This window comes from Delphinus delphis, chromosome 9, assembly GCF_949987515.2.
Source record: "Delphinus delphis chromosome 9, mDelDel1.2, whole genome shotgun sequence".
Classification (NCBI taxonomy): Eukaryota; Metazoa; Chordata; class Mammalia; order Artiodactyla; family Delphinidae; genus Delphinus; species Delphinus delphis.
The window spans coordinates 46173698-46185885 of NC_082691.1; the positions used below are offsets into that span (position 1 = coordinate 46173698).

Genomic DNA, 12188 nt, shown 5'->3' on the forward strand with positions numbered 1-12188 from the left:
TTTTTTTTTTTTTTTTGCGGTACGTAGGCCTCTCACTGCCGTGGCCTCTCCTGTTGCGGAGCACAGGCTCCGGATGCGCAGGCTCAGCGGCCATGGCCCATGGGCCCAGCCGCTCCGCGGCACGCGGGATCCTCCCAGACCGGGGCACGAACCCTTGTCCCCTGCACCGGCAGGCAGACCCCCAACCACTGAGCCACCAGGGAAGCCCCTTGTTGGGAGTTTTTTAAGCACAGTTTCAAATTCAGTACTTTTGATTGGTCTGTTCATATTTTCTGTTTCTTCCTGGTTCAGTCTTGGGAGATTGTATCTTTCTAAGAATTTGTCCATTTCTTCTAGGTTTTCCATTTTATTGGCATATAGTTGCTTGTAGTAGTCTCTTATGATCATTTGTATTTCTGTGGTGTCCACTGTAACTTCTCCTTTTTCATTTCTGCTTTTATTGATTTGAGTCCTCTTCCTCTTTTTCTTGATGAGTCTGGCTAAGTGTTTATCAATTTTGTTTATCTTCTCAAAGAACCAGCTTTTAGTTTTATTGATCTTAGCTATTGTTTCCTTTGTCTCTATTTCACTTATTTCTGCTCTGATTTTTGTGATTTCTTTCCTTCTACTAACTTTGGGTTTTGTTTGTTCTTCTTTCTGTAGTTGCTTTAAGTGTAAGGTTTGGTTATTTATTTGTGATTTTTTGTGTTTCCTGAGGTACAATTACATTGCTATAAACTTCTTAGAACTTCTTTTGCTGTGTCCCATAGGTTTTGGATTCATCCTTTCATTTTCATTTGTCTCTAGGTATTTTTTGATTTCCTCTTTGATATCTTCAATAATCCATTGGTTGTTTAGTAGCATATTGTTTAGCCTCCACGTGTTTGTGTTTTTTACAGTCTTTTTTTCTTGTAGTTGATTTCTAATCTCATATCATTGTGGTCAGAAAAGATACTTGATCTGATTTCAGTTTTCTTAAATGTACCAAGGCTCGCTTTATGGCTTAGCATGTGATCAGTCCTGGAGAATATTCCATGTGCACTTGAGAAGAATATGTATTCTGCTGCTTTTGGATGGAATGCTCTGTAAATATCAGTTAAGTGCATCTGGTCCAATGTGTCATTTAAGGCCTGTGTTTCCTTACTGATTTTCTGTCTGGATGATCTGTCCATTGATGAAAATGGGGTGTTAAAGTCCCCCACTGCATATTATTGTGTTACTGTCGATTTCTCCTTTTATGGCTGTTAGTGTTTGCCTTATATATTGAGGTGTTCCAATGTTGGGTGCATATATATTAACAATTGTTACACCTTCTTCTTGGATTGATCCCTCGATCATTATGTAGTGTCCTTCTTTGTCTCTTATATTAGTCTTTATTTTAAAGTCTATTTTGTCTGATATGAGTGTTGGTACTCCAGCTTTCTTTTGGTTTTCATTTGCATGGAATACCTTTTTCCATTCCCTCACTTTCAGTCTGTATGTGTCCCTAGATCTGAAGTGGGTCTCTTCTAGACAGCATATATACAGGTCTTGTTTTTTTATCCATTCAGCCAGCCTATGTCTTTTGGTTGGAGCATTTATTTTTAAATGTTTTTTAAGTATTAAGGAAAATAACTTTACTTAAAAAATTTTTTATTGGCGTATAGTTGATTTCCAGTGTTTTGTTACTTTTTGCTGTACAGCAAAGTGTATCAGATATACATATACATATACGTGTATCAACCCTTTTTGGATTCTTTTCCCATATAGGTCATTACTGAGTAGAGTTCCCTCTGCTATACAGTAGGTCCTTATTAGTTATCTATTTTATATATAATAGTGTATATATGTTGATCCCAATCTCCCATTTATCCCTCCCCCACTTCCCCCCGGTAACCATAAGATTGTTTTCTACATCTGTAACTCTCTTTCTGTTTTGTAAATAAGTGCATTTGTACCATTTTTTTAGATTCCACATATAAGCAATATTATATGATATTTGTCCTTCACTGACTTACTTCACTCAGTATGACCATCTCTAGGTCCATCCATGTTGCTGCAAATGGCATTATTTTGTTCTTTTTTATGGCTGAGTAATATTCCATTGTGTATATGTACCACTGGTTGGAGCATTTATTCTGTTTACGTTTAAGGTAATTATCGATATGTATGTTCTTATTGCCATTTGGTTAATTGTTTTGGATTTGTTTTTATAGGTGTTTTCTTCCCTTCCTGTTTTGTTCTCTCGTGATTCGATGAGTAACTTCAGTGCTGTGTTTGGATTCCTTTTTCTTTTTTTGTGTGCATATCTATTGCAGATTTTTGGTTTGTGGTTACCATGAGGCTTTGATATAGCAGTCTATATACAGACAAGATTGTTTTAAGTTGCTGGTCTTTTAATTTCAAGTGCATTTCCAACATCCTGCATTTGTGCTCTCCTCTTCTCACAATTGCTGGTTTTGATATCATATTTGTGTATGGATGATTTCCTACCTTTACTTATGTTTGCCTTTACTGGAGAGCTTTCCCAGTCGTAATTTTCTCGTTTGTAGTTGTGGCCTTTTCTTTTCCGCCTAGAGAAGTTCCTTTAGCTTATGTTGCAAAGCTGGTCTGGTGGTGCTGAATTCTCTTAGCTTTTGCTTGTCTGTAAAGCTTTTGGTTTCTCCATCAAATCTGAATGAGAGCCTTGCTGGGCAGAGTATTCATGGTTGTAGGTTCTTCCCTTTCATCGCTTTAAATGTCACGCCACTCCCTTCTGGTCTGCAGAGTTTCTGCCGAGAAATCAGCTGATAACCTTATGGGGATTCTCTTGTATGTTATTTGTTGCTTCTTCCTTGCTGCTTTTAAGATTTTTCTCTTTGTCTTTAATTTTTGTCAATTTGATTACTATGTGTCTTGGCATGTTCCTTCTTGGATTTATCCTGCCTGGGACTCTCTGTGCTTCTGGACTTGGGTGACTGTTTCCTTTCCCATGTTAGGGAATTTTTCAGCTATTATCTCTTCAAATATTTTCTCAGGTCCCTTCTCTCTCTCTTCTCCTTCTGGGACTGCTATAATGCCAATGTTGGTGCATTTAATGTTGTCCCAGAGGTGTCTTAGACTGTCCTCATTTTTCATTGTTTTTTCTTTGTTCTGTTCTGCAACAGTGATTTCCACCATTCTGTCTTACAGCTCACTTATCCATTCTTCTGCCTCAGTTATTCTGCTATTGATTCCTTCTAGTGTATTTTTCATTTCAGTTATTGTATTGTTCACCTCTGGTGGTTCGTTCTTTAATTCTTCCAGGTCTTTGTTAAACATTTCTTTAATCTTCTTGATCCGTGCCTCCATTTTTTTCCCAAGATCTTGGATCATTTTTATTATCATTATTCTGAATTCTTTTTCAGGTAGATTGCCTATCTCCACTTCACTTAGTTGTTCTTCTGGGGTTTTATCTTGTTCCTTCATCTGGGACATAATCCTCTGCCATGTCATTTTGTCTAACTTTCTGTGACTGTGGTTTCCATTCCACAGGCTGCAGACTTGTAGTTCTTCTTGCTTCTCCTCTCTGCGCCCTGGCTGTCTAAGAGGCGTGTGCAGGCTTCCTGGTGAGAGGGACTGGTTCCTGCCCATGGTGGGTGGAGCTGGGTCTTTTCCCTCTGGTGGGCAGGGCCAAGCTAAGGGGTGTGTTTAGAGGGCTGTGGGCTCAGGAAGACTTTAAGCAGCCTGTCTGCAGATGGGTGGGACAGTGTTCCTGCCCTGTTGGTTTGGCTTGAGGTTTCCCAGCACTGGAGCCTACAGGCTGTGGGGTGGGGCCATGTCTTTGTAAGAAAATGGTGGCCTCCAGGAGGGCTCACGCCAATAAAGTATATTTTAATAAGAGTAATTTACAATGTTTTGTTAATTTCAGGTATACAGCAGTGATTCCATTATACATACACATAAATTTTTTTTCAGATTCTTTTCCATTACAGGTTATTACCAGATATTGAGTATAGTTCCCTGTGCTATACAATAGGTCCTTGTTGTTTACCTATTTTATATATAGTATGTACTTGTTAATCCCCAAATCCTAATTTATCTCCCCCCACCCCCGCTATCCCCTTTGGTAAACCATAAGTTTGTTTTCTATGTCTGTGAATCTATTTCTGTTTTGTAAGTCAGTTCATTTGTATCATTTTTTTAGATTCCACATATAAGTGATATCATATGATATTGGCTTTATCATACTAAGTAAAGTAAGATAGAGAATCTCTAGGCCCATCCATATTGCTGCAACTGGCATTATTTCATCTTTATGGCTGAGTAATATTCTAGTGTGTGTGTGTGTGTGTGTGTGTGTGTGTATATACCACAACGTCCTTATCCATTCATCTGTTGATAGACATTTAGGTTGCTCCCATGTATTGGCTAATGTAAATAGTGCTGCTATGAACATTGGGGTACAGGTATCTTTTTGAATTACAGTTTTCAATTTATACTGTTTTCAATTTATAATTTTACTTTGAGAAAGAGAAAAAAAGTGTTGGTGTCAATGAATGCTTACTTAAAAAAAGCTATTTGGGTTTCCAGAATTGTTAACAAGAAATGTGCTCTTGTTAATATTTAATGGTACAATTTTAAAAGTTCAGTTAATCAAAGTTTAATTCAACAGATTAATAGATTGGTCAGAATCTCCTCTCTAATTCTGTTTTTAGGAAAGAATGCAAATGTTGTTAAAGAAAGCTGGAAAAAAAAACATGAAACTTCCTGAATGTGTTTTAGGGTTAAAAATAAGATTCAGTAAAATTGCTTGTACATTCTATACCTACAGTACTTTACAACGATAACTTGTATTGAGGAAAAGGACCATGATGCTTGATAAGGAGAGGGAAAAAAGTGTTCCCTATGGAATTCTTAACTAAGGAATTGCAGAAGAGTCAACCAACATATTTTAGCAATATTTTTCTTAGTGAGGTATTTAGTATAGAAAAAAATAATGGGGCAGGAGGGATCTACAATATAAATGTAGGTAGCTATATATTTTTATATTACTCGTTAAGCAGTTCAGTTAGTATGTATTTTGCATTTCATTAGACTGTTGTACGTGTGGTTAGTAATGAGAATTATAAGAGCTCCCTTTCGCAGAACACCTATGGTGTGTTCAAGCTTTATGCTGCCAGGCATTTGACAGACACCATCTAAAACCTAACACAACCCTGCAAGAGGCATACAATTACTATTTAATTGGAGAAGGAACTAAGGACACAAGAAATCAAGGGACTAACTCCAAATCACACAGCTTCTAAGTGAGGGAGCCATTACAAACTCTGGCTGCTTCAAATGCACCAGAGCATACAAGCTTTGTTATAATTCATATTATAATTATTAACACTATTAAAAGAAATATTTATCACTAACTAGGTGACTTAAATCATTTAACCTTTCTAGGCTTCAGGTTTCTCTTCGGTAAAATGGAGTTGGCTAGTTGATTAGTAATGTTTTTCCAGTTTTCAAAAAGTAACATTGATTTATATAGAGTAAGAAAATTAAAATGGACATTTTTACAATGTTTTTTGTTAAAAATAGGTCATTAACACTGGCCTTTACTAAATCTTGTGATGATGGGGATCTACCTTGAGATGTTCATGTGATTTCTCCCAGGACTAGTGATCTTACCATTTTCAATGTTATTCCTTAAAACTTACATATAAGATGAAATTGCATAATTTTCTCTGGACTACAAAAACTATGTACTTAAATCTTGGCCTTTCAAAGAATCAATAACTTGCACTCAGATATGAATAATGCAAAGAAAACCATTTTTCTGATCTGAAAATAATAAAAATATCAGTTTTTTAAAATTCATGTTTATTTAAATATCTTTTATAGACAAATGAAAATACTTATAAGCATATTTATAACATGGTAGACATACATATAAATGAAATGTATAAGTAGACAAAATTTAACACATAGACAAATTGATAACATGCTTACATTTGGCTTTAACATTGGCTGTACATTAACACGGATATTGAAAAAAAGATATGTTTTCACAAAAACTGCTATAAAATGGTCACATTTGTCTTAGTAATAAGTTAGATTTCTTAGACTGATGTTTTATGAAAACTACGTGAAGCTCTAATTTAATCATTCACCTCATATGGTAGCATTATTTGTAAGTGAAGCATATTTCTGGCAATAGAAATGTACATTTACATTATAAATAATATAACATTTTATCAAGACCATGCCACGTATATTAAACCAACATGCATGATACATTAAAACTTGAATAATTCACGTACCTTTATGCACAGTACTTAGTTTTGCTATGGCACTCTACCTTTGTGAAACATATAGTTAAGATTTGGCACAGAATCAATAAACTGTATTGCCACTAATCAGAACAAATGTGATTTAAATTTTCCATGGCATAGAAAATGCTCTATCACAATTTACCTCTTCCCTTTACAGTTTATGGACCAATGGCAGTTTTCTGGAATAAGTAACAGATATTCACGAACTAAAAGTCCTGTTTAGGTGTTTTGCCTACACTCTAAATGGAAATGAGTCAGTTGCAGTTTTTGTAGCAGTAAAACATTTCCATCTGTATTTTGGCCAACGAATTTCTAAATAAGGGCTTTATCAGCAATAATACATATCATTATGAGATGCTTTTCTTTGGGAGGTAGAGAGGTTGAAAGGAAATATGGATCTCTTCATAAACCAGGAACATAGGTGGTAAGGAGAACAAATGCCAACTGAGGCAGAAGCAGGGAACGTTCTTTGGAAAGCTGGTGAGAGAGCAAACCGTGAAGTAGCAAAAACCAAAGGCAGGAACTCAGGACTCCATCAAGGTGGAACAGACTGCCACGGGATTAAGGAAACCAAAATCTGTCATTCAAAAGAAACAGTATCCAGAGCATTCTTCTTACAGCATTCTTACATCAGCAAACTACCATTGCTTTCTAGGAAAAGTTGTAAATTTCCACATCAATGTCTAAATCAAGACTGAAGAAATTAAGCTAACTGCCAACTTTTTTTCTTTTTTTCTGAATTCATTAATAAACACAGTGGAAGGAGAAAGGGGATAACATTAAGTAAGTTTCTTCCAAACCAGAGAAGAGAAATCACACTCCCTCTAAGTGGAGACTTCAGTTTCTTGTGGTAACTAAGAAAAATGCCTCAGTTCTTTTTCACAGTTTTTCTAAGATAAATATGAGGTGTTGTATTTTGAGAGACCGGTTGACGGAATCTACTCCTTTCATAAAACCTTGATAAATTAATATTTGTATTTATTATTAGGGGGAAAAGGAAGTAGTAGATCTTAAGTTTACTTTTTATACAAATATGCTTTATTCTAAAAAAATAGAGCAATGAATGTAATATTATTTGCTTTATGATCCTTGCTTTTCTGAGGGCCTTTAAACAGGGAAATGTCAAAAAACATCACACAGGTTAAATAAAACAGGCAGACTTTTGTCTTAAAGCTGTTAAGGTGCAAACAGACATAAAGATTACGAACCATAGAGCACTGAGTTTTCAAGAGTGAAATCATACCAAAACCTCGATAAGTTTTCGCTGACATCATAGGAGAGTAAGTGGTCGGGAAGGTCACTGATGGTGCCCTGCACGGCCAGCACATGCGGGGCCAAGGTGAAGGGTACGTCGCTCAGAAGCTCGGCCATTAATGAGCTGTTTTCCAGAGTCTGGCCTGCCTTATTTTCCATCTCGGGGCCTGCTACAGTCACACCGGATGAGTTTTCTTTGCCAATCTAAAAATACATATATATTTAAGTCATTTAGACCTTATGGACTTTGAGGTTATATGGCATTAGTATATCAAAGTGATTGAGAAATGTGGAACATATAAACATTCCCAGATTAGAACGCAGCTATTTACTTACTTGAGAAATAAATCCATCTATATCTCTACTAGGTTTTATTTATTTATTTTTTAAATTAATTAATTTATTTTTGGCTGTGTTGGGTCTTTGTTGCTGTGAGCGGGCTTTCTCTAGTTGCAGCGAGCGGGGGCTACTCTTCATTGGGGTGCACGGGTTTCTCATTGCGGTGGCTTCTCTTGTTGTGGAGCGTGGGCTCTAGGCGTGTGGGCTCAGTAGTTGTGGCTCGCCGGCTCTAGAGCACAGGCTCAGGAGTTGTGGCGCACGGGCTTAGTTGCTCCGTGGCATGTGGGATCTTCCCGGACCAGGGCTTGAACCCATGTCCCCTGCATTGGCAGGTGGATTCTTAACCAGTGCGCCACCAGGGGAGTCCTCTACTCGGTTTTAAAATGAATCCTAAGCCCTACTCTTATTCAGATGGACCACCTACGGGCCCCTCCAATACAAATGGGCCCTCTTGCTGTTTCGCTAGCCCAGATAATGTCCACGAAGTCTTTCTCTGCTTTTCCAAATCTGATGTCAGCTTTTAGGCCCCACAGAATCCCCAGCTTCCCTCTGAAATCTTATATCAACATAGTTCAAAGTGACCTTGCTCACTTGAGAATGACTATGGGGCAAACTGCCCAGGATATCATTTGGCATTTCCTTTACATGTCCTTGCTAGTTGCTGTTTCACGTGCTTATGTCTTATCCCCAACTAGAATCTAGGGTCCTTGAGGGCAAATAATCTATTTTACCTATCTTTGTATTCTCTGTCTTGCATACGTTACTGCTTTACCCTAATACATACTTGGGAATTTACCTCTAATGTGTACGGTACGTAGTGGTTGATAACCTGCCTTTCGCTGGAAGTAAAATCCTATGTTATGTAAGTTATTAAAATAAGAAGAATTGATACATCTTTTAATTCAATTTCTTTAAAGTTGGTATGTCTTGCGTACAGGAGTTTACCAAAAGACATGCAGCACTAGGGTGTTCATAGTAGCACTCAATGCAAGCCCTGAGCTGGTAGAGTGAGCTGGTATCCATTCATCAATAGTAGAATGGATAATAAACAGAAGTATATTTACAGCAATGAGAACGAACAACCTGCCACTACAAGCAGCTGAAACCTAACTCAAACCAGGTCAGGCAAAAATTTACTCCCCCCCCGCCCCCCAGTCTCATGCAGAATCAAACTCCCGAGTCTTTACAAGGCCCACTGTGATCCGGCCTCGGCTACTTCTCTGACCTTAGCCCAGCTGGTCTGACCTTGCTCAGGCCCCTCTAGTTCCACTGTCTCCTTGCCGTGGCTCGTGCAGTCTGCCTGCTTCTGCCTCCGGCCTTTGTTTTCCAGATCCTCCGCCCAAGAGGTTCTTCTCCCACATAAACACAGGGCTCTTTCCCTCCCCTCCTTTCCAGTGGTGGCCCAAATGTCACCTTCTCAGTGAGGCCTTTCCTGACTGTTTCATTAGACTGTTTCCTGCCACCTCACCTCGTCCACTCCAGCATTCCCTGCCTGCCTCTCCTGCTTCTGTCCTCTCCATAGTCCTTGGCACCTGGTTATAATGGTATCTAATTTATTCTGATTATCATCCCTCAGAAGCTTAAGGGGTTTTTGTCTCTCATGTTCACTGCTATATCCCAAATGCCAGGATGAGTGTCTAGCGTTCAGTAAATATTTGTTGAATAAATGAAAGCAGACAAGACTTTTGCCTGAATAGGGCTTATATTATAATGGCTATAAATGCGGATAAATTCCTGTCTCTAAGTCTAGAGGAGAATGATTTTCTGTGTAAGAAATAACAATTTTGTAAAACTTTTTATGGAAGTGCTTTATGGAAGTGCAAAATACAAACAGAAATGGGGTACATCATAAGTGTATACCTGGCTAAGTTTTTTGTTTTGTTTTGTTTTTTTTGCGGTACGCGGGCCTCTCACTGTTGTGGCCTCTCCCGTTGCGGAGCACAGGCTCCGGACGCGCAGGCTCAGCGGCCATGGCTCACGGGCCCAGCCACTCCGCGGCACGTGGGATCTTCCTGGACCGGGGCACGAACCCACGTCCCCTGCATTGGCAGGCGGACTCTCAACCACTGCGCCACCAGGGAAGCCCTAGCTGGCTAAGTTTTAACCAGCGAAACACCTATGAGCAACCTCTATCCAGATCAGGAAATAGAAATGACCCTATTTCTATAGGGTCATAGAAAGAGAGTGGTGCTCTCTTTCAGTCACAGTCAACTCCCTGACCCCTAGATCACCATTCTGACTTCTAACAACATAGATTGAGTCACCTATTTTTATATTTTAAATGAAGGTAATCATACATTTTTGTTTGCAGCTTTTTTCACTCAACATTATATGTATGAGATTCATCCATGTTGTTGCATGTGGGATTAAAAATTTTTGAAGAACATATTTTTGCAGAGGAGATACATTCTGACTGATGGCTTAAAAGAATTGTTTGGTTGCCATGTTGCCAGCAGGCAGTGAGGGGTAACAGGGCCAGGGAAGGAAGTAGGAAGACCAGCTGGGAAAGAGAGATGATGGTGATGTGGATTAGCGATGTGATAGTAAAGGTAAGAGAGAGCGGTTGGGTTTTAGATAGACTTAAAGGTTAAAGTCAATAGGGTGCGCTGATGGAATAGATGGTGGGGTGTGAGAACAAGAGTGGAGTCAAGTATGAGGCCAAAGTTTTTGGCCTGAGCAATAAGGATGGGTTCTCCATTCACAGGGATGGGGCTTGGACAGGAAGGTCAAGAGTTCAGTTTTGGATGTTCCCCGTGCCTAGCGGACGTCTACGTGGAGCTGTTAGTAGGCAGAGGGATGTAACTCAAGTCTGGAGCTAGTGCAATCTGGTGGAGAAAGTCGGCTTGGTGTGTGTTTAAAAGAGGACGGGAGGAGAGAAAGTGAAGACAAATACGAGAACAGACTGTTTTCCAGACGTTATGCTGTAAACGGGAAAAGAGATGGCCAGTAGCTGGAAAGGGAAGTGGGGTCATGAGAGCTGTCTCTTGATTTTTCTTTTTCTTTTTTAAGTTGGGAGAAACAATGTCTGTTTATATGCTAAAGAGAAGAAGCTCCTAAGAAAGGAAAACACAGAGATTCTGTAGAGAAGGAACTGCTCTCTTCACAGTCATCCCCCAACACCTAGAACAGAGGCTCTCAAGAAATACCTGTGTAGTAAGATGACTCTGGATGAATGAAGTTACCAAACACATCCCTATCAAGAGTTGTTTTACAGCTTCATGTGAAAATAAGATACCAGAATACTTTCTTAGGATGGCAACTAGAACAAATGTAACCTCACCCGGTGATGACAAAGCTTTTCAGACAGGTCCATGTAGGCAATGAATGGATAGAATCTGCTTCCTGAAACCTGACTGGGATTTAAATAGTAAGTGTCCCTGGGTCAGCCGAGAGCACAGGTATCAGTGAGTAATGATGCCACAATTCCAGCTTCTTTAAAGGGCATCACTATACACTGGTTTCCTGAAGATTACAGATGCACCAGGGCTTTGGTTACCATGGGCCAGCATGGCAGAGTGTTTAAAAACACAGAGCATAGAGCTAGACTACTTGGGTACAAATCCTGCCTACTAATAAGCAAATGGCCTTGGACAAGTTATTCAACTTCTCTGCGTCTGTTTCCTTAGCTGTATTAGGAAATCAGTAGTAGTACCTATTTCATAGAATTGTTATGAGAATTATATGAAGTAATATAAGTAGTAAGTAATTTATGAGTAAGTAGAATAATGCTTCGCACATGTTAAAAGTCAGTGATAAATAAAAACTTTAGTAATGTCAGACCCCTCTTGGCTTTAGATAAAGTCTAGGATCCATCCATTTCTTTTGGGTTTTTTTGACATTCACAGATGGTTCAAACAATCTTGCCTTCCCCTCTCCTCTTATATCTTGTCTTCTCTCTTAATCTCATGGGCAAATGTTCCCTAGCTCTGTTGATCGCATTCCATACCTGAACTTTCTTCTCTTTCTCCCTTGAGTACAGAATGTTCTCCAGTTTCATTAGCCAAATCATCTCCTTTCTTAAACAAAAGCATTCTTAAAATCTCACCTTCTCCGCTAAAAAGGAGGTATGTTAACCCGGAGCACTCTGCTTTCTAAATATACAACTTCTAAGGTTTACCTCTCTGGCAGCAATGGTTATTCCTTTGTTCATGCTTTTATTAATGCTCTTCTCTTTCCTTTACAAATCATTCTTGTCTGTCAGAGCATAATTCCTTGAGGACAAGACTCTATCTAGTATAATAAAGGAATTGAGCCATGTGGTTTCTTGTTCAAGGTCTCCTGATAAAACTGCCATATGCCATAAGCAGAAGGGGGCTGCTTCATCCACCTGGGCCTCAGTTCTCTATTCTGTAAAAT

The 12188-nt window shown here is 38.9% G+C and overlaps 1 protein-coding gene across 1 annotated transcript in view; it reads right to left on the minus strand.

Moving 5' to 3' along the window:
- Positions 1 to 5778: 5778 nt before the first annotated feature.
- The window catches only part of UMAD1 (UBAP1-MVB12-associated (UMA) domain containing 1), a 246315-nt gene continuing 239905 nt past the window's right edge, over positions 5779 to 12188 (minus strand). Inside the window, exon 4 of the mRNA XM_060020468.1 lies at positions 5779 to 7697. Within this exon, the coding sequence (XP_059876451.1) occupies positions 7440 to 7697 (258 nt within the window). The 3' untranslated portion in view covers positions 5779 to 7439. The remainder of the gene's footprint in view (positions 7698 to 12188) is intronic.